Raw genomic sequence first — 27,400 nt, 5'->3', positions numbered from 1 at the left:
TTGTCGCACACCATTGATGTTATTTGATTCAGCCAGTTTAGCCAGTACCGGTGAATCGTAAGCATTGAGGAGTAGACTCAGCCCTGTAATCGTCAGGATGTCTGGATGCCTCCATATGCCTTGCAATCGGCCCGAGTGGCTAGATTTTACCGATCGTCGAAACGCAGTCTATTCAGTTGTAGCTGGATCACTGGTAACTGTGATTTCGAATAATTTGTATCTACGTAGACGCTCAAGGTGTTAGACTGAAATAGATCAAAGTAGGCAAGATTGCCATCACAGTCACTTGTGAGATACATTGTTAGAATTATGATCAAAACAGTCTTTACGTAATTATATATATGTATATATATAGATATTGATGAATATCATTGAAACACTTGTGACAATTCTATAGGAGCTGCTGTGATTATCCTGTTATAATGTTGCAATAGGTGTAAACGACGTCAAGTTTGTACTGGGTCAGTGCTGAGTACTTTTATGATCGAAGTGCTTATCGACCACTATGTGCAATACTATAAAACTATATTTAATTGAAAGAATGTTCGTATATAGTATATAAGTTTTAATTGAATGAATTTATGGTTATGATGCAATCAAAATGCATGGATCAAAATAGTAGATCCCTTTTTGCTGAATATAGGTTGATTCACTAAGAGAAAACTATCCGATTTATAGTAACCAACTTGTTCTATAAATCATATCTACCTCAATAAACATAATTTTCAACTTTATGAACATGAATATTGTATTTTATTACAAGCTATTGAAAATAGTAGAGAATGGTAATAAAATCTGTTATAATAATAAATAATACACAGTTATAATGTGATTTCATTATACAGATATTTCTTTAAATGCCTACTTAATGGCCATTATATTAACTTTCTAATAGATAAACACCTTGACAATATTTACATATAGGGATGTATATGCATTGTGGTATTTTTTCGGTTCACTGTTCTAATTGTACTCCCTTTGTCGTATGTTGCGCTAGTTTGCGATTGGCTGGTGGATCATGATCGACTGCGCAGCTCGGCATCCATCGTCGGCTGAGTTGAATCACGCGTACCATACAATCGGCGTGATTTCGACGCTTAGTCTCATTATGGTCAATGTCGTGTCGAACGCACAAGTCAGAGGTGAGGCGGCTAAGCTGCTTTAAAATCAGGCCAGCGCTTCAATTTTTCGGCAATTTTTCTCTGGAACTACAATTTCTACTTGCTACCATGTATATGTAAATAGATTAATTCGTACTAAGGCATTCTTTTACAAGTGACATCGTGTAAACGTGTAGATGCCTCAGGATGAAAAAAAATTTGCGCAGCAACCTCTAGGTATATGGCAGAAATGATTGAGCTTAGGGAAGACGAAGAACAAGCAAAAGAGAGGCAGTAAGGAGTTCGTCTTCCAGCCCTGCATTGAGTGAAAAAGTACCTCCTTAAGTCGAAATATAATAGTAATAAACGAAGTGCCAATTAAGGCTTATAGAGAGAACGGCCTGAATTTAGTGGCTACTAAAGCACTGATAGTGTTCGTGTCCGTAAACGGAATTTACAGATTAGCTCCTTAAAAATTTTTTTTGGGGTTCGGGGAAGCACTAGTAGTGTCATGTGCTGATCTACGATTATCAGTAACTACTGCTTTTTATGTAGACCTTTGATTTGCTAGGATGTCAACATCTTGGGTTTTAATAGGTCATGTCACGAAACGATAAACGTCATGGTGTACACCACGTAATGTTCTCCCTAAATAACAGAATCATACCTTGGCTTTGAGTTACCCAAGAAAATTTCGAGTGTTTTAGTTCGACCCAATATGATACTGAGAAAATTTTGATACCCATTTGTAATCTGTATTTCTCGTCTAAATTCAGTCTAATCGAAAATCCGCTTGGATCTAGTTGCAGTCCCTGTTTTCTGTTCATTTCACTTATTCGAGTGCCATATACAAATGGCAATTGTGAGATTATAGCATTTCTTTAGAGTAGATTGGTACTTCACTAAGGATCGTCAAAATAAGGCGAACTTCACAATATCGCAATGAGTTCTGGTGTCGATTGCTAGTGTGTCTGATCTCATGCAAGATTATCTACTTAATGTGCGCTATATTTTCGACAGGTGAAAGGGTGTTCACGAATGGCGTCTGCGGCCCGGCGGGGGCCCGCGTCTGGCTCTTTATTGGCTTCGTACTCGGCTTCGCAGCACTGCTTGGCTCAAGTTGGATTTTAGTCGCGACAAACTTCTATTCTACTTCGTTATCTGTGTTCCTGCAAAATGCATTCATCTTTGCCAGGTATCTAGATAATCTGCAGTCTATCTTCTTCATTATGCATTTCGGCTATTTTTTCATGAAAAATATACACCCACTATTAGAATAATTCTATTTTGGCTCGCTGTATTCTACTGCGCTGTAAACATCTGTATACATATCTGTCCATTCGTATATGTGTGAGTGTGTATTTGTTCTAACTGATCATAACCAACCTTGTTCTGTTTTTCTTTTCAATATATATTTTTAATTATCAATATATTATCATTATCAATATCAAAATAATTATCAATATAAACAGATAGATGAGAAAAAAAGCTAGAGTGGTACATAGGTCGTAATACTGAATTTATACATTCTTATTCTTAGTGTCCTTATTGGTTCGTAATGATCTGTGACATTCCAGCTCGATGGCTTTCAAGTTTGGTCGTAAGGAATCGGATTCGTGGGGATCCTAGATAACAGCATCTCTCTATAGAAATTTTTCTTATTGCCATTGCACACCTAGTGAATCAAACACTAAGCAAGAACGATTCTTTAATGAACGAGGAGGAGACTGTTTATTGTTATTATTATAAACTGATTAATTTTATTTAAAAAAAAATTCAAATTTTCAAGTTTATAGAGTCCGAGCATGGTCGAAAATGATCGTGTTCGAACACGGTTTGGTATTTGTCAAAAATTTATGTGAATAGACGGTTTAACATGTATACACATATTTTATTTAAATAGATTAACGTTAAGGAGCACTCGGCTCATCAAGCCTTTTAGGAACGTAGACAAAGGTCCCTACTAGAGTCGGAAAGAGATCACGATCAGACCTGGGGCGCCATTGACAAAAAGCAATGGCGTGGAAAAAAGAATCATCTCAACTGCGTCACAAAGCCATTAGTTTACGCTAACTAATGGAATAAGGATGGCATAAGCAAACTGACGAAGAGTGTCGTGCGAATACTTACTGTGAATATGTTTTATAATATTATCCTATTTAATAAATATTTAGCATTATGACTTTTAATATTGCCATTATTATATATAACGTTGAAAACATGAATGAGTTACAAGCAACAACACTAATGACAAACATAGAAACTTGGAATGCAGTTAAAAAAAGAGTAGAAATCATTATTAATCAACTGTATATTTGGTAGGTTTGTAATAAATGACGCCGATTGTCTACTGATTCTGCTACGACTTGTATTTCGTCACATAACCAATAAAATTAAATAAAACAAGCATTGAATTGAAATATTTTGGGTCTCTTCCATACCTGATACAGATGAGTGAAATAGATGATAGTCTCTCTGTGTCTTCTTATTGTTAATATATATTAGCTTTGGGACTGGGGGATGCCTGAGTTGGATATACGTTGTATGTATTTTACTTAAGTTTATATTTATATTTATATATACTTATGTTTAGTTTTGAAAGAAGAATCTTAAGTCCGTTGCTTTACTGCCAGGTTCTTTGTTGCTATAAAAGCGTAATGGTTATTAAATAGACGCCATTGGAAGAATCCAAGACATCGATGCTCAGTTTAGGGTCTTTTTTTAAATATAATAACGAATTTGAATTGAATTGGTTACTGAAAAATGTATAAGGAAAAATCTTAAGCTCATACTAAGGTACTGAAGATAAACCCTAACTCGAAATTTACTTCAAGAGTCCATATCGGTTTTGATTCTGAAGCAAGCGGATAGAGTTCTTTCCTTTTCAAAACAAATATAAAAATATTATTTAAAGCTCAAACTTGCGACTCGCTTCTAACTGTGCCAAATTTAGTAAGCAAACGTTTATCTGTTGGGAAAATGGCTAAAACTTCGTTATGACCAGGACTACTAAACTGTTATAAGGCAATTGGTTTCAATTCGTATAAAATTCATTATTACTTTTATTTATCTGCTCATAATAAATAATAACCAGAATAAAAAAATGTTACATAAGTTTATGATGCGTATGTATAATTCCAATAATTGCATCGTATGTGTATATAATTTGCTTATATGTGCTATATTAGAGTATACCATATTTGTAACACCCTATAAATGAAACAGCTCGTTTAAACGTAATTCCTTTCCAGTGGAGGTTACTCATTTAGTAAAAAAATAGAATCAGACAAAAGGAGACAGAGACCCTGCACCCCCCATACGAACTCATGCGAGCCGCCGATCTTCCTTACACAAGTCGCAACTCATCTCATTGTCCTTCGAATTTTTACGACATTCAAATAAACATAATACTTCATGCACTTCACACAGAGGGTTTCTGGACGCTTTGATTATATTGATTGGGCTTTGTGTGCTGTTAGTGCGACCCTCCGCACATTGTAAGCGGTGAAAAATCTCAGTTGTTTTTTTAATACTTACAAACCGCGAAAGTACGGTGCAGCAGCATTCGGATTTCTATCGTTTCTCTAAAAAAAAAGAGCTTTTGAAACAACTTTTTAACTCCATTTTTGTTTCTCACAGCTTCTCCTCTGTGCAAGTTGTGTTACTTTTCGACTGCTACTAGAAATAATATGAATTGGGTCCTGGTGTTTTGGAAGTCCACTTCGACCGATTCTATTAGACAGCTCGTTTCTACAGACACCAACATGCGAAGGTATTTATTGAAGGCAGATCCTGAAGTTCATATATTCATCACACGTTTTCCAAAACTGAAGGCCAGACACTCTTTCAGCAACGAAGAATGTGACCTATAGATAATAATGGTTAAGCTCAGAAAAACTGGACAGTACTAGTCGGGTCTGTTTTGTAGAATAAAACCGCTAACTCTTAGTCATCATTCAGAAATCTAAGGACAGACCTGAGAAATTAACGTGCGCACTCTCAAAGAGTGGAGCACCACGGTATACGAGCTTTATATTACTTTTGCCAAATATCTCCTATGTCCTAATAATTAACAACCGCATCCAGAGATGGATGATGTGATACTGAATACATGATCTTTTATTCGTCAGCGGTTCACTACCGGCAGGAGTGACGTCAGGCTTAGATGCTACTCGAAAGAAAGACAGGGGCACTACCGTGCTGACAGATATGTTATTATCCATTATATATTTGCTACCAAATTTATTTATTTTTTTTAAATCGAACATTTATGGGAACTGGTCTATTAGTCATTCCAATGTTAATATCGGCTTATCTACTGGATATAACATATTTTTGTTTCAGTAATTACCTGTAACTTCTTTGACATAGTATCCAGAAGCTGTGCACACAGATTTGTAAACATCTAGCGGAATCTGTATTTCATGGCTTGTTATATGTATGTTTGGCACGGCAATGAAGCGTGCATATATTATTATTTCAATTTTAATTTCAATTCACATATGTTGTGCAGCACATATCGTTGGCGGAGATCGAGCTAGTCAATGAAGTCAGTTAACCGGCGAGTCTTTCAACCATATAAAAAAAATACAATAATTATATGTTGTCCAGTAGCTTAGCTGAAACTGTTCTCATGAGAATCGTGTCTCGTGGGCGTCCCCTTGGAAGGATACTAGAAATCTGCACGTACTTTTGCACCATACGGAAAGGGTGTGCTATCTCCATGCCGTCACTCAACATCCATTGAACGCTGTTAGTAAATAAGCGTACTAGTCACTTTCTACCTCTCTTCCCCATAGCCCAGCTAAACAAAATCGCGGTCGGCTATATGCGATCGTGCCACATATAAAAGTTTTGCACATTTCTCATGACCATATGGGAAACAAGTGCAAGGGTGTTTTCACTAGCAGTTTCCGTTAAAATCCACCTTAAATAAGCATTCGAAATTGAATGGGCCCTGTGGGCAAGAATATCGAATAGAAGGGAGGAAGTTCTGAGAGAGTTCATTTGGTCGGCGCCGGCTGCAGTGAGTCTTGAGGTGGAGCCATGTAGGCTAGATTGTACCGGATTTCCTGGATCTTGTTTGTTAATGCTGTTTCCGTAAGTGTTAATGTTAAGTGTGGCAAAGTAGCTAGTTCTGCGTCACTTTCAAAAACTTTCAAAAACAAAAAAGCAGATGTTCGTTGTGTATTTGGGCCCTCGAATTGCAACAGGACCTGGAAAGCATATGTTTTTGCTTTATCTGTTCCGTTGATGTTCAGCAAATTAAAGGCTCGCTATACTGTGACCGTGTCATTGCTGGAAACTTAGCTTGATTGTTATATCGTTTTGAATTAGCCAGTGTTGAACGCATCTTGTGACGGTTAGGTGGGATTTGCTACGCAATATCAGTCTAGTAAAACAAAGAACAATGGAGCTGTATATGAGCCTTGACAAGTACCTCAATGAGAGCTTTTTTGAAAAGTATATGCGTATAAGATGAGGCTGCGCCAACGTCTTTGATTCACTAACCGTTTAGGCTTGATTGTTAGAAGGGGACGTATCGTTTTATTTCCGAAGGTTGATCTGACGCACCGGGGAGAAATATCGGCTGTTACCGTGGTGTAGCGGTTATCACATCCGCCTAACACGCGGAAGGTCCCAGGTTCGAGCCCTGGCAGGAACACCAAATTTTAGCTCACGTATATTTTACTGAAAATTATTAAATGATTAGTAAAAAATCAGATTCACAAGTGGTATTATTATATATATATACAGTACGTATACGGCGTATACAGTACGTAAATCGAATTTGTCATTGTTTCGACCAACGCATTAACGAAAGATCACCATAAAATTCGCAAACTACAATGGAGAGAATGCCCTATGTTGTTTTACCGATGAAATGAAGATATGATGTTTGGATTTGTTACGCTTTTGAGTTTATTATAAATTCATGGTAGATGCAACACGTCGAATTTTCGCTATTTAGCAGACTTGTTTTACCGCCCTTAGTGCGGCTGTATTTTCTTTTTTGTTCAATTTACTTCACATATTAATTAAATAAATGTAAATGTCAATATTTAATAAATATGATAACTAATTATTTGATTAGAACAAATTATAGAAATTTGTTTGAAGACAGCAAAAGGTGAATATGTTTTCTCACGTTCATATCTTGCTACCATTGCCGGCAATGCTGTTGCTTATTTAGCGCTAGTTTCTAATGGATGTATTGTATGCTTACCTTATGCATTTAGTGCTTGTGTGTGTTATGCCGGGGCAACAGAGGACAAGCTTCAAGTTCCAAATGGCCGAGATTCTATTGCTGGGTTATGAAATGAACGACAGATAACTTTGAAGTTACTATTAGTTTATTACTGCGCACACGCTTATGTAGCCGCTCGTTCGTCATGGTATAAATAATTACGGTGACAATCTCGCTTTGTCGAAATGATGCATAATGAGATCATGTTCTGGAGCCCATATTCAAAGTTTTCTAGTGCCTCTTACCTCACCAACATTTAAAATTCACTCACTGTGATATATTGACAGATATTTATGTCGTCGGACAGGTGGCATTTGACAACTTGGATTCGAGCAAGTTGGCAACGATTGGCAGATGTCGTTTTCGTGCGCCATTGAAGGATTACTTGTTTATACCGATACATTTTGTTCAACTAATATATTTTAATAGTAGCAAGGTAGATGAATTTATGGATCAGTTGGCAAGTGTACTCTATCGGTACCATATTGATATTGTTATAGTCACTATTTTGGCTTGTTATCTGTAGCTCGCCAACAAGCCTGTGACGTTAGTGGACTTTCTTTTTGCTTTCTAGCTATGCCAGACCGGCCTATCTCATACCTGTGGCGAGTGGCGGATGAACTGTCTGCCATTGAACTCGCTGTGCTTCGAGATCTACATTTTGTCCTCACGCGCTTTTCGTTTGCCACCTCTTTAATGTCAGTTAGTCAGGGCACGGTCGACTTCAATCTTGCCGATCGGTGTTCATGCTAAGCGACGAACCAAACAACTCGGTCTGAGTTCAAGGAAGATCTATCGCGTAAGTGCACAATCGGTGATAATTCATGTCGTATTGGTCCTCGCAATAGTGCATCCTCTTCTGATTCTCTGTTCCTTTCGCTGTTGAAATCGGAGCTCGTACAGTGCAGGTCTGAAAAGCAAACCCGTTATAACGGCCTATAAAGAGTGAACCTGATCAACAGCGGTTGTGGCCGGAGTGCTTACAAAAGGACACAGTAACTTATCGGTAGATATCACATAAACGGAAAGCACAAAAACGGTTACTAAGAAGCGAAGCTCCATTGGAGGTTCTGAAAAAAGCTGAAAAGCTGTAAGGTACGCATACATATATGTGTGTGTGTGCGATTTCGTAGGCATACCTCTTTTTGGCTACTACGTAACTAGTGTGGTAGTCAGACAGTGTGTAAAAAGACAGATAGTGTGTAAAAAGTTAGTGGATTTCAACGACAGATTAACCTGTGAAACATTAGCGCAGACAGACGTAATAACATGAGTTATGTTATGATCTGCGATAACTGAATTTGTATACGGCCTGACTGCTTTTGCAGTAAACTCGAAATGTCTCTCCAGTCGGTGCACTTATCCAAAAATGGTGAACTGAAGACTAATAGACTATTTGTAGAACGCATCGTATAAGCACATTAGATTTTCGTCATAAATTTAAAAGGCGCCCATTGACACGCGCGTCATCACACATTCGTTTCTGTGTTCTCATGATGAGCTTTTAGATATTGGACGAGCCGTTTTAGCAACAGGAATTATTTCGTTCATTTTCGATCACTGTACAGCGGTCATAAAACGACTGTAGTTCATTAGCATCAATTAACATATAAATAACAATTCTCCTGTACCTTTATGGTTGTAGACCTGGTCTTTCTGTGTTCATGGTACCAAACAAACCGTTGTTTTCCTACGTAGTCATACAAAAACTACAGAACTTCACGTATTCAGCCGCCGTGTTTTCCGCGAAGGGGTCAATATCTCCAATCGAATCCTACGTATCTTTCGTTTTCGGCGGACCGCTTTTGGCCACGAGTGCCGGTATTAGCTGGCGTGCTCCCCGCCGTTGCTGTATAGTTATTTTCATATAATTGCAGCGCAACCCAACAGACTTTTGTCTGCTGCAAGGCTACTTCCCTCGCCAGCGACCCGGTACCACCGCAACTGCTGCGACCATCTCTTACCTCAGATAAGCGCCATCATCTTCAGCTAGCAGGGAAAAACGCTTCAGCACACGGCTAGCTGTTGCATGTTGTTGGCTAGTCCGTGTACGACGAACGGAGTTGTAGTTGCTATTGCAAAGTCGGACAAGAAAGACTTTGCACTAGTAGAAGAAATCGCTGGAAAACACAGCAGACCGAATATCACACTGGCGACCCGCTAAGCTGTCTCGATTGTTCGGACTTGGTCACAGTCACAGCAACCGTTGTCTTGCCGTTAGGTAGTAGTAGAATTACACAAACAATAGAATCGAGTTGCCGCGTGCTGCGCTGTGTAACATTGTGATCCAACAACCAATCGTAGCGGTTCGCAAGACAATACGTCCACATTATCGACTTAATTGCGCACGCGCATGCACGCTCACATATGCTAGCTTGCTGACCACCTCACGAACCAGTCGACCAGCGGCACGGATTGTTTTTCAGCTCTGGGTATCTGGGCACTGATCGAGCCCTATACGCCGTCATCTTCTCATATACCTATACATATCAGCAAAATCCGTATCGTTAATTCTTTTGCGTTTGGTTCTGATCTGTGGAACTATAGGAATATCCGAGGTAGAGGCAACTCAGTTCCTCAGAAGTCAGAAACAAGTGAACTATGGATAACGTGGAAAAGTGATTGTGAGATCTGGGGAATGGGGATGTGCAACTAGTAGTCGAGACTCTCTAAGTGCTCTGTGATGATGTCACTTTTGCACGTTGCAGCAACGCCGATGCGATGATGCCAAGGCTGTCGGCGGGCTGATCTAGCTTCCACTATGGAATTTAATGATTGAAGGACACACCGATCTTCATGAAAATACAAACTCAATTGGATTCTTCAACAACCGGCATCAACATGTTCGAAGTGGAACTTGGTAAGTTTACAATAGAGCCTAGCCGGTCAAGTTAATCATTGGTTAATGTTCAGCGTAGGCTGAATTCGCATCTTCAGTGCAAACTGCCATGAATATGTGAAGATCGGCTAAAGAAGACTTCTAACGAAATATAAGCACTACATAAACGCAGCGTTAGCCTGCATTTCAGCCTAATACGCATAATTATACACTAATAGTGGTAATATGTAGGATTAAAAAACATCAATCCGTCTATCAGATAACCAGCTACATTGATTAGTAGAGAGAATATAGAGGAGAGAGGATAGAGGCAAACAAAACAAATCATCTATGTTCTAATCTAACAGAAACCTGGACACCTCATCTATCCAACAAAGTTAAGTCATAATCAGCAGCGGTTCATAGTACTCGTACAGATTGCCGGGGGCCATAGGTCTAAACGCTCGGTAAACATGTTGTAAGGATAAGACCCGAAGATATCGCCAGCTTTGGTGGTTGCGACGTGATCCTTGTTTTGGAATAAGCGATTTTGTACAAGGCAATCTAATGTTGACGCCGGCTGTTTTTTGTTGTTATAAGTAAGGTGATCTTTCGGTAGATAATTATAAGCGTGTAAACACAGAACATTTGTCAGAATACTCTCCACCTGGTGAAGAGAGAATGATACAGATTGATTGATTCTGTTGTCGAAGCTGTTTCTAGTTCTATGCTTGCACAGTGTTCGTTAATAAAAAAAAAACAAAAAAAATAGCCATTCTCAGCAACGAAAGTCTCACTTCATATATATTGGGTATTGATGACGGTCACGTAACACATTAGGCACGTGTCATAACATACATATGGCGTAGCTGGTAAAGTCGTAGGAAGATTCATGGAGAAAAATGTAAGCTGTCATTTATCTCATTCTAACTTTTATCTATACAAGCAATGTCTAAATCAAAAGAAATAACTAATAATATAATAATAAAAGAAATAACTAAAATAAAAGAAAGTGTATAGTTTACTAAAATAGTAATAGTTGAAGTTCAGTTAAGCTCTATGATCTTCTAAGACAAACGAAGGAAAATCATACTTAGGTTTGTTATTAATCCTTCTTCTAATTAGTGATTAATTAAATTAGTAATTAGTTAGCAATTACTTAAACAGAATAAATCTCTCTTAATAATCAGAAAAATTTCTCTTAATAATCCCTTAAATTAATAGAGAACATTGTTATTATAAACCTCTATTAATTGCCTTCGTTATCCCAGAGGATAGCATCATGTACTTTTGCGGGTCAGTCAGGTGTCGGGTCAACGTAGTAATCACTAGTGAACGTGACCATGGCAAAAATAGAACGTAGACATTCACGAAACTATGACTCTTTCCTGTAATAGGACACAATGAATGAACGTGCGAGTTAGCTAGACATTTTAGCCAATAGGATATATTGTTAGCAGTGTAATACATTCCTGGTAATTTGCGTTCAGTCTAAATAATGTCACAATTTAAAGTCGAAAACGATTCGAATTTACTGAGAACCGCTTATGTCGCTTCCTCAACACTTCCAAAGGGCCCTGTTAGAGGAGTAGTCCTAACAGATGGGGCAATATCTTGGCTTTGATTTTTGATACCAGCTTCTGTCTAAGGCGACGCAGTCTGTTGCAGCCTTTTTATAATAACTACAATAAAATTTTTCAAGCAATCCAATATTTCGTCTGCCAAAGAAGGCTGCTAATGATCTTGAGTTATGGATGTGGATAGTCCAACAACGCTCACTACTGCGCGTTGTTTTCAAATGTATCTCTTATTTGTGCTCAACGCCTTGTTGCTTCGCCATGTTCTCATCATAACAGCGCTCAAGAAAATGTAATGCTGAATGTAGTTAAAAAAACGTCCCTTGACCGCATATATTTTGCTCAGACACCGATAAACTAATTTAGCATCCACCTAAGCAACAAAATACTAAAAGAAAAAACCAAAAAAAAAGTAGTGCATATCGCATATCTATACGGCCTTGTGTACTCTCAATAGCAAATAGAGGCACGCTTTGGCTACCGTGGGCACTGGAAATTAACTGTATTGGCAACCCAGTGGTAGTTTATCTGAGAAAACTGAAAGGTAAGAACGCTTTGTAGGCTAGTATAAAATAGGAAGGGCCATTTTTTCGAAACCCACATTTTTCTCGTGCTTATAAACCACACATTGGCTGGTTTTTCAGCTAGAACAGGCTTATATGCTTGCAAAAAGAATAAACATATATATATATATATATTTTGATTTCTTCTGATGAGCGTAGTATGAACACGCCCCTATTTCGACTTAACTGACATTAGTAGATCTTACCCCAATGGACGGATAAGTCAAGTACATAATATGTGGACTAGTGGACTTTGTGGCAATGAATGTGGCGTTATCATCTAGGGATTTTGCGAGTCCCTCAGCAGTATATCTAGCCACACGACTGTCAGCTTTGTGTTGTTAGTTACATTAGGCCTACTCAAATATATGTAATACCTTGAGCCAGTGCTCATTTAGAAGACTGTTCCCCTTCTTGCTGCCTAGAATAAGGCAATAGGTGCTGTTACGGGCAAGCATTTACGGGTAGTATTAGTCATCAACAAACATACGCATACATATGGCTGCACCACAGTCAACTGGGTAATTTTTAACCTAAAAAATAAACTTCAAAACAATCACATTGATCAGTGGAAAACTACAGCCTCGTGCAATGCGTTGATGTTTGCATATATCTAAAGAACGCTTTTATTACTAAAATTCAATTTTGTAAATAACTGGCTGCGGCGGTATGTTAGCTCTGATAAACATAACGAGTAAGTAGCTAACACTGATGGAAGACCATAAAAGAAAGAGGTTCAATTCGCAATTACTGCAGTGACTTTTAGAGTTTTGTTAGAGTTAAATGAGGTAGGAAAATACGGCGCGGTTGAAAAATACGTCTGGCAAGCTAAAACTGAAAAAAATGTTTGTTTATGAATTTTAAGAAAAACTATTTTCGGTATTGCTATATAAACATTTAAACCATATACGTGTATTTTATCACCTTTTATTAAAATAAAATAACGGCTTCACTGTTATCGGATCGAGAATTTTTCGCTGGGACTAATGTAATATCTAACGTAGTAATATAATAAACGCACACAGATCCTACATGGTCATTATCTTTAAACAAGCTTGTGCTTTACCGGCGCTTGCATATTTATGACTCACTAATAGTCACATGTTTAATTCTTACCCCGATCGGCCGGTCATAAGATCACACTCAAAAGAAGAATGGCTGTAGTATAGGTCGGAAGCAGCGACTTCCGTAGCACAAGACCATAGGATACGGTTACTTTTATGCAGAGGGCACTTGCAAAGACACGGTTGACATGCCAACTTTACTTGGCAGCAGCGGCAGAATCGAGTCTATCAGTGACAAAATACTACTATAATTAGGACATTTCGGGCAAACTGTAACATAAACCTTAGCTTACAGATGTTTTTTCTTCTTTTTTTTTTTAGCCAGGCTCTATACGAAAAATGCGCATGTTTTTCCTTGTTGTGTTGTCATTGGAGAATTTAGAAAATTTGTTTGTACAATGGACAATTAATGATATTAATTGAACATATCCAAGAAAAACTATGCCTTCTACGCTCCGCTAAGACAGAACTGCTGAAAGAGAATGCTGTTGAATAATTACTCTTGTATAATAATTGTAACGGGGTTCTATAGTTAGCACTGGCAGCATTCACTCCGTTTGAATAACAACATTTCAGTTGACTGGGTTCTCAAAGATCTACCTGGCAGGCCATTTGGCCAGTATTGACATATAGATAATTGGCCACTCCAGGCAACTATTCATACTCGTATTGTGGTACGGGAACCTGCTATGCTCTGATACTTTTGTGCTGCCATGCTGGGCCGATTAATTAGTCTGCGAAACAATAGTGTACATCGATACCGAGCTCTATCCCGATCATGCGCGGCTGAACGAACGAACTCACCAATGTAAGCTATAGCGGGCAGCCAATAGACTCAATCCAAATGCCACTTGTCTAATACGATGACCTCATTATGAGTCAGTTCAATCACTTTTATGCAATTACTTCGTAATATGTTTTCCTACTGAGTTTATGCCATATGTTACAGCTGATTTGCTTTGATGGCCATTGCCTTACGCGAAAATGTTTCCAAACGGCTGTTTCAGTTTGCGTCCAAAGTTCTATGAAAACGGCCACATACTGGATAGATTTCCGTTATGAGTAATATGATGGACCCGTTTAGGTCGGCCGTGCGCCGGCGACGACAATGACATCATCGACCCCCCTCATTTTGCCTTTGAGGAAAACGGATAAGAATGGCCTTTTGATTCGCGATCCTTTCAGGGACCGTCACACAATAACATGGCTTCTTTTACAAGTGACAATTGTGTGTGTATTTGCATTTGTTGGCTGAACGGTACTCGTACGTGATGCAGGAAATTGCGCTCGTTTCTAGAGAGTAGATAGGCTGCTAAATGCTTACATTGACACGCGAAATAGAAGAGGATGCTTTGTATCAGCGGACCCTAATAAATAATAAGGGGTCCACATGTCAGGAAATATATACGTATTAATTAAGTATAGTCCTGTTATCTCATTCATAGTGTTAGACCGTACAGAAGGTTAAGTTGTGCGAACCCTTGAGACGCACATAACTGATATATGATTTTGAGCTTAATGTGCTTTCTGGAATGTTTTGGAGATGGATTCATAGCCATTCAGTATTTCTGAGTTAATTCTATCATTCACTAATGAGCCGTATAGAGCTGAAAGATAGCGAAACGGTACGCTGCTACTTTGACCGTTGGTGTCTTCGTTCCGAATAGACCTACCAACTCAAAGACCAAATAAAACCTGTCATGATGCCTAGATGTTTACTTTCAACAGATCGCAATGTGAAAGCTTCGGGTCAACAAAATTTAATGAGTTACAGCATCTTGACTCGTTCGTCGATCACAATCATTCCGCTGAGCGAGGCACACACTTGAAGAAATTTTGTTTTTGGTATTTTCGAGATGGACGCAGATACCCTACAGCTTGTTACATGCTACAAAAAAAATTTGTCTACTTATATTGGTAACTGAAGAGGCTGCATATACAGTATGCCCAAATAGTGCACTTCTGCTAACAGGGAGGGGATACACGATTCCCCAACGATTAAAAGCTAAAAACGATCGCATCGAATGTATCAGATCCTTATAGGTCTACAACTATTGTCGCTTTCCTAAATTTTTACAATTGTTCTTCCAGAGATAAGAAAATCATAAGGAATTTAATTAATAACAGTTTCCATAAATGTTATATGCTGAGTTTATCAAATGAACATTATGGAACGCTGCGGATAGGGACCTATTGCTTCTGGCCATTATGACAAGGATAGTTTGCATAACGTTTTATAATTACGTCATGATATAGTGATTTTCGTTGTATTTGTGGTGCGAAGCTTTTTTTTTGCATAACCGTGTGTATTTGTACAGCAGAACCGTATTTGTCGCTCAGTTATGTGGCACCCCCGCGCAGGCGGTTTTCGAAAATGTGACGCTACTCATTCATTGTTTGTACTTGTTATGTTACGCTGTATACTATCTATCCGAAAGCAGATTTTTGATAGGTCTTCGAAAATTTGTCACTCGTCTTGCATATATATGGGCAGCTTAGTGAGTTGTTATTATCAGATCATTGGAGATCGCTCATCGAAAAGTTTCAATATTTGAATGAGTTTAGCAGCTTAAGGAAAATTATCCGATTTTTTTGCTGCTATCTCATATATTTTTAGTTTCACTAGTAATATACGCAGCCTAAGTGCGTTCTATCTGACATATAAAACCGATCACGATGATAATAACAGATGATATAAGAATCAATCAAGCTGACATTTACAGAACCCGCCGAATTAACGGAACGCAAACTCTCGGACCCAAAAATCGAATTTGTCTAAGGTCGTTCTAATAAACCAATGTTCTAATAAACAAGATTTCGGCACGGGACCAGACAGCTTGCTGAGATAACGTAGTCGGCTACGAATGCTCGCCCAGCCAGCTGCCCGACCCGTGACATTGTCAAAGGGTATTTGTTGGGTGGAACTGATCAGTTTTTAGGCAACAGATCGATCATGGCCTCACTGAAGAAGACGACCCCAGCAGTTGTAACGACACTACTATTGACAACCAAGTCGTCCGAAGTTTCGATAACTGTGATGCTACAAACGATGCACTTGCGAAGACAATAAGGAAGCTATTGATTACTGCTGATCAGTTGCAGCTGTTACACATCCAATACGGATGTATAGTATCGATCGAAAACGTACCGTTTCAATTTAGCTTTCGTCAAAGATTTCAGTGTAGGACCTAACTTGTCTTCACCGAGACATAGTCGCTAGACAATTGACTCCCTTTTCAATATGTCTTGCTCAGAGTGATTCTATATGACTATGCGATTTCGCGGATGTATCATAACGGTGAGTCCCTAGTATCCGTAACGACATTGATGTGAGGCCACTAAATTATGTAACTTCCGGAACAAAGACGAACTTCCCGATCAGGTGAACGCAACGTTGTTGCAAGACACTTTTGCGAAGTTATTCGCATCATGTCAAGGAGGATTGTTCGTTTAAACGGGACCCACGTCAGACGCATCATTTATCAGATTATGAGCTGCAGTCTCCTCTATCGGTGAGCAGACGCTTTCTAGTAAAATTCGTCAGAGCACTGGATCAGAATTCCATTGTTATAAATAATGTTCCTGAGGTGCAATAAAGTAATAATAATATTATTAGTAGACCCTTTTGCGATTTATGTGTTGTGTCGAGAGTCGTTTCATAAGTTTTTTGTTAACTTTATTGTTGTTATTATTAATTGGCTCGAACCAAAAAGGATCGAGGACAAGAGCACTCTGATATAGGGTGCTAAGGTAGATATCTTCAACTTCTTTGTTGTATGATGGTTATGTATGGTTTGTTGTATGATCATGTCTGTTTTCCCCTACGAATGCGAAAGTCAAGGAAGAAGTTGCTTTAGTCACGAGTACTACGGTAGATTTGCCCTTGGACGACTCACTGATGAATAGGGTGTTTTTTTTTGAAATAGTGATTTCGCCAATTTTCACACGAGTTAACGCCAGAAACGCTTCACAAAAAACGGTTGACGATACTTTTCTAAATTCAGGTAACAACGGGCAAATTGTCTATAATTAAATCACACCACAGAGAACTCGGCTGATTGCAGCCTCTTACCTTAGTCCGTGTCTCTTCTTTGCACATGTCATAATATGTACTTTCTTTTTGTCCACCCTGAGGGCATTTCCCAAAACGTGTATGTACCAAATATGTGTATTATTTACTAGGCAAATAGCGATATAAATTACGGCGAAAATAGTTATGCCGTTTTCAATTTCTGGCTAAAACCGTTCTTGCACTGTTTTGTTTCAATAGGTCGAACGATTCTGGGCTATATGGACATTATCGATTGCTTCTTAAATAGAAATCTACGTGTATAGAAAATCTATGTATATTCAGGCATGCGCAGTACTGCTTTTGCGGTTTCCATCGGCTTAGAAGACATTGAGGTAGAAGGTTACAGTGGTTCCCGGCTGTTCTGCTTTACAATAGTGTCTAATAAATAGCGACTGATCGTCGTCACAACAGAAGATTGACCTTTAGCAGTTGGCTTGGACCAAGCGGCATTTACTATCCACGCGTTCGTTTAGAAGCGACCGACAGCTCAATGGTTGATTAAATATTGTGGTTCTTGGGAAACATCTAGTGTCCAATAACACGTACCAAACGCTAAAGTGGGGTGACAAATTCACTTTTCCAAAATGTGAGGTGGATGAAAATGCTTCAGTACTGAAAAACGTTGTCTTGGATTTCTTTCGGCCTTTTGAGTACCCCGGATATTACACGTCGAGTACTCGAGATTTCACGTCACTGGAAAACTACCATTCGTTTTGGTAGTGATAATAAAGCAATCCTGAGCCTATCTGTTGTGAGAAATAGTTGTAAATAAGACATCTTTAATTAGTGTGCGCCGTACGTACAGTGTCATGAAATAAATGGCTATTACATAGGAGCAGTAGTAAATGTCGATGTTCGTAACCATGAAACAAACTATCAATGTGTATTCTAGCTATATAATATATATTTTCACATATCTGATGTAAATGTTGCTGAATCAGTCGTATTCTATTTGTTTCCTTTATCGACCTATTTAATTTGAGGCAATCTAGGACAGCATATGAATAGCAACTTCACTCTATAAGTTTGCACCGAGGTGCGCTTCTTTATATTCTTTAGGTGTCACAGTTACTAAATCTGCTTTTACAGGACACTAAACTCAGGGCAGGTGGATGATTAATCAGAACTGTAGCTTACTTACATGTGACATATCTATATACTGTTGATTTTGTAACTTAATACATCTTCAAGAAGTGCCACAGCCTCCTTTCGAGCTAATACCGGATAGTCGTCGTTGCTGGCGTCGCCGTCAATAGCACACATATAAGATAGAAGGCATTGTACGGTTCGCTCAATGATCGGCAGCGTCGCTAGTGGTCTTCGAATTTTACCGTATGTTTCTATCGTGGCCGAATATTTCAGACGAGACGGTAGCTAAAGGCCCGCTTGAAGATATTCTGCATGAGACGCTCACTGCGGAATACGTGCCACAGTCGCAGCGTAAAAGGCCGAAGCGACTAAAGCAGCCTGGAGTGTGCTACATGTCCGACGGATACTCAAAGGCAAGAACATATGAAGTCAACTATAACATATGTATTATAACAAACACTTAACATGGTCGCCTATGGCTTAATGATACTTGTGGCCCTTGTCGCAAATCGGCGTCACTGTTACTCATATGTGCAAAGTGTAGAACAGCCAAGATCCTTGTACGAGTACTGCGCAACCTATTAGTTACACAACAATCAACCAATCTCCCCAAGTCGACCGTGTCACCTTCACAATGTGCAGCTGGTGGTATACACGCATTTCTAACTAACACATTTCAATTCAGGTGGACTTTGTTCTCGCGTATGATCCGACAAGTAAAATTGGACAGAAAAAAAGAGACATCTATGAACAGGAGTTGATCCGGGCAGGGCTCAAGCTCGACTATGCACAGTCGGTACGTAAACAAATGGATGGTGCACCACGTTTCGAATTAGTGGACTGTAGTAGCAATCCACTAAAATGTCGACGACTTAGTGGGTTGATTTTAGTCATGCCTGTTCTGGAAGCATTTTTTGACCAGCAGATAAAATCGCCGGAGATTAATTTAGCGCAGGATTAAATAGTTGACCATTGCTGAAACAAATTCGAGGCAATGCCTGCTTCTTGAATGAGCCAGCTGGCCAGAACTCAGATGGTTGTCAGATAAGTGGCAAAAAAGGATCATCGATAAACCCAAACGTGTAGAGAGCTTCAACACGCCAGCTCTCACGAAGCTATGATATGATTACCTTTCAGAGTCTATCTCGTGGAGGGTTGATGTTTATCAAAATAAGTGCACCATGGGAGGTTCTCAGTACGTACGCTGAAGTGATGCGATTCAAAATGCCCGTCAAAGAGGTGAGCGTGTCCCTCCTTTTCGCTTATTTGATTGTCAGAGCAGCCATATTTATCGGATCATATATCTTATCGCATAGGATCGTCACTGGTCAATCGACTAACGTAATCCGGTTTCATCTATTCACTAGTCATGCAGATCAACTAGTCTTGCTACACGGTCACGTAGGAATACCCCGTGAGGACCATATATTGACTTCAGATATACGAATGAATTAGTAGATAGATATGTACTCACACAACGTATAAGGGTCAAGCTAAAAAAATAGGTTAAGATAACACAAATGCATCAAAATCTATCGTCATTTCGTTTGATTCAAAATATTCACAGGAATAACGATCTGTGGTTCATTGAGAAAATCCTCGGATGTTTTACATCATTATGTATATATTTTCATATAGTGCTTAGGCCATTATGACGGCGTATCTTATATAGTTCATATAATGTAGAGGCTAACACTTAAATGCAATTTATGTACAGAGAAAGAGTGTATTGTATTTTTCCAGTTCAGTGCGCTGTTCGCCACTCTCAAAATATGACGGATAGATATGTTTGAAGAAAAAAAAAACCTCACCGTAGTCCAATATGTCGAACTGTGGGTACATCTTAATGCACGTATGCTGTGTGAACGAAGATACTAACGTGGCGCTGGGGACGAAGTCGTTGTTGTTTCGTATCTACTGACTGATGCTAATGTTGTATGACGTGTGAATTAGTCAGATCGAGGATTTGGACGCCTAATTCGGAACAAATGCAAATAACTCACCCTCAGCGATGATAGGCGATATTAGCATGCAGAACGTTTGCTGTTCCGCAATCAATACGTCTAATTGTGAAGGTCACATTTACCTAGGGATTGATTTTGTCTTGATTACGTGTCTTCTTTGTCAGCAAGCTTCTGCCGTCTCTAAATTATAGCAATCTATCTCGTTGTTTTTTTTTTTTGTTTGTAATTGTTTTCCACATGAAATTACAAATCGCTGTGGCCGCCCACTCACTATTCGTTTCGACTTGTCTTTATCTTTCTTTTTCTGTATTCGTTTTTTGCCAAACTTTTCATTAGCCAGTTCATCTATTTCGCTGGTCTCTTTTTCGGCTTACTTCCTAGTAGTAACCGATGCTTTCCTTGTAACTAGTGGGGCGGCATGATTCCCAAGGTATTTGTACTTAACCACAAGGAAATTATGTGTTGTTATCCTCATGTCTCGCCATCCTTTGCTCGCGTCATCCTCTGTGTTGCCGTCCTTCTCCTGAACAGAGCTGCCTCAGAAGACAGGAGTGGGAAGCTATCATTGAAAACATTAGCCAATCGCCTAAACAGGTTTGTACTAGAAATCGCCATCTGTGAGTTATCCTGACCGCTGTTTACCTCCTTATGGCTCCTTTCATCCTGTGGACTAATCTATTTCCTTTGTTGAAATCTTTATAATGTGTGCTCATTTGATTTAATTTATCGTGTACATACATAAAATTAATATCATTAGCTCACTCAATAACACTTTACCTGATTTTTTCGTTGCATAGGAACAGAATTGTCCGTTTAATTCTATTTGGTGAAATAGTGTTCTAAAACAAATACAACGCTAGTAATGTAATGGCTTTCTAACATTTTGTGTTACCTGTGCACAGTCATACTTAGCTAGATAATCATATGGCATTGTGATGAAGCGGGCCGTACTAACTTCTTAATGTCTTATTCTGCAGCGTGAGGGGCATCTATTGGTATGTATATATATATATATATATATATATATATGTACCACTCTTCTTTATCTTGCCGCGCATGCACTACATCTAATTGACAAAGTACTTATCAGAATAATTGCTAGACAAAGTATACAATGTGAAAGCTATAACTCAAAATGGCTAGCTTATACGGAAAGCACTGCTTGCTCTAGTTTCGTTTTCCTTTCTCATCTAAAATTAATATTTGAATGCTTTTTTTTTTACTGCCATTTACCCAATCAATAATCAGTACCTCGATAAATGGTAGTCTCCTATTCATAATTAACGAACACTATTGTTTTCTAGTAGTGTAATCACAACGATTTAGCACTTGATTCTCGTCGTTCATACGTCTTCCGTTCACCGTCCTCACCGTCCCGTTTAGCCTTACAGAATGGTTTTTTGCGTTCCGTATCCAGCTGCTACTATACCAGCGAATTGATCCCATACTATATATCTAGGGTACGGCATCAAACTGAGCTCAATAACAGGACGAAAGGAGATCGAACTTCAGACAAAAATGCATATATTAACATTAATAGACCAGCTCCTTCTTTAGATAATTGATGATACTTAATCACTTCGTGAGTCTACCATTGATGAGTAAATTCAGGATTCACTTTTGATACGCTTGTCTGGTGGCTGATACGCTCAACTGTCGGCAAATTCCGTGTTACGGTCCGATGACTGGACTGGGAGCAGATTGGTGAAAATGAGGAAAATGAAAAAGCACTGGCAGCATCAAGACTCAGTCTCCAGCCGAGGCCCACGAAGAAGATGATGCACAAACAATTTGCCGTCACATTTTCGAAAACCAGGGAGTATCTGTAAATATGTTGTTGGTTCTTAGCGCAGTAGGTATGATAACCGACCAAAGAAAAAGATTATAGCCGATATTTTTGAAACAGTTATTAGCCATTTTGCATTAGTTATATCAGCAAATTGCCTTCTGAAAGCGCTTTGGCGAATCCTTCACAGATTGAGATATAAGAGAAACAGTAGAAATAAAGGTCGACCATCCATTTTAGCATCTCACTTATCAAGTTTTCCCTTTCTGCCAATGCTTGTTTAAATGTCGGTCGACAGTTTCGACATTCCCGAAGTAAAGGAAGAGTTCTTCACTTCGGCACAGCGATCTCAAATCGTCAACTATGTCCTCCAACGCAAGACATTTTCGCGTACGCAGGGTGATGACACGTACGATTTTGGCATCAATCGTCTTTTAGCCGATCTGACGTATTTGGCCGCCTATCCAGTACATGAAGGTTCAAACACGGAAAATGACAATTCGTTGAGAAACCGTCTACTTTCAGAGTGGGCATCGATATTTTCGACGTTCCAAAACCAGCCGCTGGACGATATTCGACGATATTTCGGTATTAAGGTTGGACTGTATTTCGCCTGGCTGGGTTTTTATACTTACATGCTAATTCCAGCATCATTCGTCGGGATATTATGTTTTGCATACGGCATCATGACAGTGAAGACCAACGCTCCCACGTAAGTTAGTGTTTCCTTGCAGCGGATTTATTTTTTTTTTTTGTTTAAAAACTTAGTTTACAATCAAAGTGATTCATTGTAGGCTGCTGTAGGGCACTCATAGAGAGCGATTTCTATGCAATATGCTCATATTATAGTATGCTGAAAGAAATTGTTGGAACAATATAAATAATATTCCTCATCTGTAGCACTTGTAGTATAGCTGCCGGGTTGAATTAATGACAACCTTGTTTCGCTCACTCTTTTTTGTCAATCATTTCTATACATATCTGAACAGGCTTGACGTGTGCATCAATGACAAGAATATCGTGATGTGCCCGAGCTGCGATGACGGTTGTGAGTACTGGCAACTGAAGGAGAATTGTAAACACTCAATGATGACGTATCTATTCGACAATGCGGCAACGGTTTGTTTCAGTATCTTTATGGCCCTCTGGAGTGCGGCTTTTTTGGAACTCTGGAAAAGGTAAGAAGTGCTGCTGTTCCTGTAGAACAGAGCGGTTAATGCCCTCTTCAATGGTCCTTTTTTTGCCGTTTGTGCACCCGTCATCCCCCTTGAATTCGCATTTGGTAAACGTTTCCGTTTCGACGGTTACTAAAATTCAAAATTACCTACAACTTACAGATACTCTAGTCGAATTACGTATCAATGGGACCTAAGTGGCTTCGACACGCTGGAAGAGAACTCCCGACCAGAGTACGTTGCTAAGATGACCGCCCTCAAAAAAAAGCTCTTAGACGACGGGGGTTACTCGGATCGTTTCAAACCGCAATTTTGGCGACGAAAGCTTCCCTATACGATTTTCTCTGTATCCGTCATTCTCCTTGCAGTGCTGCTCTGTATATCGGCTGCGATTGGAGTCATCCTTTATAGGTAAACACGCTTAAGGCTTTTTTGTCCTTCAAGCACTTACGTACCATTATTATATTAAGTTTAGTAGTAAACGATGAAGCCAAGTATCCTTAAATGACAACTACACGCTCCTACATTTACAGGATGACGTTACGAGCGGCGCTCGCTCTTAAAGGGGGCGACGACGTCTATACGCCGGTCATTGTATCATCAACGGCTGCCTTTCTTAACCTGATGTGTATCATCGGTTTCAATATGCTCTACTCGCGACTAGCCGTCAAGCTAACCGATATGGAAATGCCGCGCACACAAAGTGAATATGATGATTCGCTTACTCTGAAAATGTATCTTCTGCAATTTGTCAACTGCTATTCGTCCATATTTTACATCGCACTCTTCAAAGGAAAGTAAGTTAGCAGTTGATTTTTTCATCTATTTGCTACTTTTGCTGAGCAGCTTATATAAGATTTAAACCTACTAAATAAATTTCGGGCTCGAAATCATTTGGTGGGCTGTCACACCTTTCGATTAATTACCTGCTCGTGTGCAACCTTTTAGATTCGTGGGCCGACCCGGGAAGTACAACTATGTATTGGGTTCCTACCAGCAGGAAGTTTGTGGAACTGGAGGATGCTTTCAGGAATTGTCTATCCAGCTAGCTGTTATTATGATCGGCAAGCAGGCATTTTCAGCTATCTACGAATTCTTCTGGCCCGCCTTCATGAGGATGCTGCAGAAAAAAGGCATCAGGAAGCGAACTATTGTTAGTAGTGCACTCTGCCGCCGAACGAATAATAGTTTGCGGCGTTCGATGTTGTATGAAGTCTGTCTAAGTGTATCGCTCGTTTTAGTCATTCCTTATAGAATCATATAGAATACTTATATTTATAGCACCATATTGATTAGTTGCTTCTTGTATACCATGAGCTGCGTATAGTTTTGCTCGCTAATGGTCGACTCTTTAATAGTTTGTACAATTATCTTTATTTTTTTGTCTTTGTCACAAACCTAGTACATTGATATCAACCTAGATGAAGATGCCGCTCAGCAGAAGATGACGGCCGACGGAGCTGACGTCGATGACGAAAGACCGTGGGAGCGCGATTATTGCCTTCCTGAAATGGGCCAAACTGGCCTATTTTTTGAGTACCTCGAAATAATCCTACAGTATGGATTTGTGACACTTTTTGTTGCTGCGTTCCCTGTTGCGCCACTGTTCGCCTTAATCAACAACATCTTTGAGATTCGACTTGACGCGAAGAAACTACTGAACCAGTTTCGAAGGCCTGTCGGGCAGCGTGTGAAAGATATTGGTAGGCAAAGAGTGAAGTACCTCTTTCTAGTAGAAAAGCGTCAAGAGGTGATTTTATTTTGTGCAACATTTGCATTCAGCTCCACTATTAGATATTAATTTATCCTGATCAGCGAATGCGTACTTGTACAAATTTCAGGAGTATGGTATAGAATACTAGACGTGTTAGGCAAGCTCGCCGTCCTTAGCAATGCCGTAATCATAGCATTTACCTCGGAGCTCATCCCTCGACTGTATTATATGCTCAAGTACAACCCAAACCACGATCTATTTGGATACGTCAACTTCACCCTGTCCACATTTGACACAAACCATTATGGCCCCAACGTAAAACACAAGTGAGTGGTTTTCCTTTGTTTGAGAAGTATTATCGATTTTCCCATGCCTTTGTAGTAATGCAACCGATTTTTCTCAACACAAGATTAAACCCTGTAGCAGTTGGTTCAGCAGTAACTTCTATAGCCAAAATGCCAAATCGATTCATTATTTGATGCTATGTCCATGGTCATCGGCATTAAGTGTTTTATTTGTTTTTATGTTTTTTCAACTACAGAAAAAAGTCTGAATTGCTTGGCAATTCAACATTTTGCCGGTATTCGGATTACCGCACGCCGCCATGGGACGATAACCGTACTTATAAACGAACTATTGTTTTCTGGGAGATCTTTGTGTGGAGGCTGTTGTTCGTTATCATATTTGAGGTAAACACTTCTGCTGGGTCTTTTTCTAGTCGAGCTTATGTGAACTATGATTAGGACAAACCGTTAAGCTGAGGTAAGAAGTTCATTGCTTAGCCGCATGTTCGATGCCGTCATCTTCCACCACTTTTTTTTTCGAACTTGGAATTCTCTTGTATAAGCTGTCAAGAAAAATCGCTGGATAATTCCCACCATACGCTTTTAATTATAATGTTTTCTGTTCCTCCCAATGCCATTGTAGAACGTTATTGTGATTTTGACGACATTAATTCGCTGGCTGATCCCTGACATCCCACGCTCGATCCGTGAAAAGATTCGCGAGGACAACCGGCTCACCAACGAGCTCATCATTCTACAGGAACTTAAAAGGAGGCAACAGGAAAAAACCCTGCACAGAACATTATCCGGATAAGACGGCAATGGAGATCGCATACACAATCAACTGGCTTTGGTTTTACACGGGAACTGTCACGCACGCCTCGTTTATTACCGAAACACCGAAATTTAGACGTGAGAACGTACGTGAATGGACGAGCAAAAGTAATTTAATTCAGTTTACGGTAACGAAGACGATAGCATTGATAAGTGCTCTTTAGCTGCCGAGTTCGAACTAATCAGATACGACACAATATTGATAGACGACGCCATTTGAAATGATATTATTCCAAGATAATTCAAGATAAATTCCAACTAAATGAGTAGTTAAAGTTCGTAAAGTAAGGTCTGTGTGTGCTTTATGTAGCATTTGTTAACGAATGTCACATTGTTGGGTCATAAAAGAAGTTCTGTCACCTTTAACTTTGGACCTCTTTTCCTATCTAGATTATTCACGGATTGTAGACGTGAAGATAATGTTAATATAGATCATTTAATAGAAACATTCCCAGGAATCCCGTGTAACATCTTCGTGCCAAAAAGGATTTTTTCAGCAATAAAAATAATAATAATAATCATATAAACAGTAATCGACATGGCTAAGTTTATATTCCGTGTTTAGGTTTCATTTCTCACGTACAATGCTGTTATAAAGGTACTCAAGTTAGAGAAATTAATAATACAACTTTCAAGATCTTTTGAACAGGTTTTACAATTTGTTAGCTGATAAATAAAGTACATCTTTTTGAATTATAAATAGGTCATACGAATGAAGTTACTCCCTATAGAATTTGAACTATTGTGACACTCCGTTTTAGAAATGGTGGAACGTGTCTATGCCTATAAGACTTGCAGGAACATCAGGTGGTTTATTGTGGAGCACCTTGTGAAAAGTCTCATAAGCGTTTTTTTTCTTATTTTTAATCTGCGCTTCGGCATATCGCGCTATAAATAAATCAAGCAGCATTCAGTAGCTAAAGGACGTGCAACTAGGATCCATAAATCAGGTGTCCGACAGACCTGCAACAGCAGAAAAAAAGCCAGCAGGTAAAATCCAACTTACTCTGCGTGTGTATTCATGCAGATTTTCATATCTGATAGTTGAAGGGCCATAACGTAGAACGTGTTAAGAAATTGACGCACACATGCTAAAGAGCTCAGCGACGGGTA

General features: G+C 39.2%; 2 protein-coding genes and 1 long non-coding RNA gene across 14 annotated transcripts; 2 read left to right on the top strand and 1 right to left on the bottom strand.

Moving 5' to 3' along the window:
- The first annotated feature begins 52 nt into the window (after window positions 1-52).
- On the top strand, window positions 53-3,460 carry LOC111243885 (transmembrane protein 50B). Its single transcript, XM_022790153.2, has 4 exons — window positions 53-193; window positions 998-1,142; window positions 2,121-2,295; window positions 2,678-3,460. Exons 1-4 carry the CDS (start codon window positions 98-100, stop codon window positions 2,727-2,729), a joined length of 468 nt encoding a protein of 155 aa, XP_022645888.1. The 5' UTR covers window positions 53-97; the 3' UTR covers window positions 2,730-3,460.
- On the bottom strand, window positions 109-18,809 carry LOC111243886 (uncharacterized). 9 transcript variants are annotated; one of them, XR_015321848.1, is made up of 5 exons: window positions 8,979-9,900; window positions 7,948-8,257; window positions 7,327-7,407; window positions 6,612-6,791; window positions 109-245 (listed from the first exon to the last, which is right to left on the bottom strand). It is a non-coding gene; the product is annotated as an uncharacterized LOC111243886 (long non-coding RNA). The 9 variants fall into 9 exon arrangements; XR_015321843.1 differs by lacking the exons at window positions 109-245; window positions 8,979-9,900 and adding exons at window positions 11,410-11,553; window positions 18,583-18,809 and having other exon boundaries at window positions 5,309-6,791; XR_015321845.1 differs by lacking the exons at window positions 109-245; window positions 8,979-9,900 and adding exons at window positions 11,410-11,553; window positions 14,174-14,399 and having other exon boundaries at window positions 5,309-6,791.
- Window positions 5,460-26,653, top strand: LOC111243884 (anoctamin-1-like). Of its 4 annotated transcripts, none has more exons than XM_086980968.1 (16): window positions 5,460-6,200; window positions 18,804-18,943; window positions 19,216-19,326; window positions 19,668-19,769; window positions 21,026-21,088; window positions 21,472-21,489; window positions 22,195-22,319; window positions 22,579-22,992; window positions 23,270-23,458; window positions 23,618-23,866; window positions 23,989-24,252; window positions 24,404-24,608; window positions 24,858-25,158; window positions 25,297-25,495; window positions 25,711-25,858; window positions 26,097-26,653. In XM_086980968.1, the coding sequence occupies exons 2-16, from the start codon at window positions 18,923-18,925 to the stop codon at window positions 26,265-26,267; spliced, it is 2,580 nt and encodes an 859-aa protein (XP_086837094.1). In that variant the 5' UTR covers window positions 5,460-6,200; window positions 18,804-18,922; the 3' UTR covers window positions 26,268-26,653. The 4 variants fall into 4 exon arrangements, with proteins under 4 accessions (XP_086837094.1, XP_022645885.1, XP_022645886.1 ...); XM_022790150.2 differs by lacking the exon at window positions 5,460-6,200 and adding an exon at window positions 10,066-10,207; XM_022790151.2 differs by lacking the exons at window positions 5,460-6,200; window positions 21,472-21,489 and adding an exon at window positions 10,066-10,207.
- The last annotated feature ends 747 nt before the right edge of the window (window positions 26,654-27,400 follow it).

Source organism: Varroa destructor, unplaced genomic scaffold, assembly GCF_002443255.2.
Source record: "Varroa destructor unplaced genomic scaffold, Vdes_3.0 BEIS01000002.1, whole genome shotgun sequence".
NCBI classification, from domain to species: Eukaryota; Metazoa; Arthropoda; class Arachnida; order Mesostigmata; family Varroidae; genus Varroa; species Varroa destructor.
The sequence above is the reverse complement of the archived record's forward strand: the minus strand, read 5'-3'. Positions and strand labels throughout refer to the sequence as shown.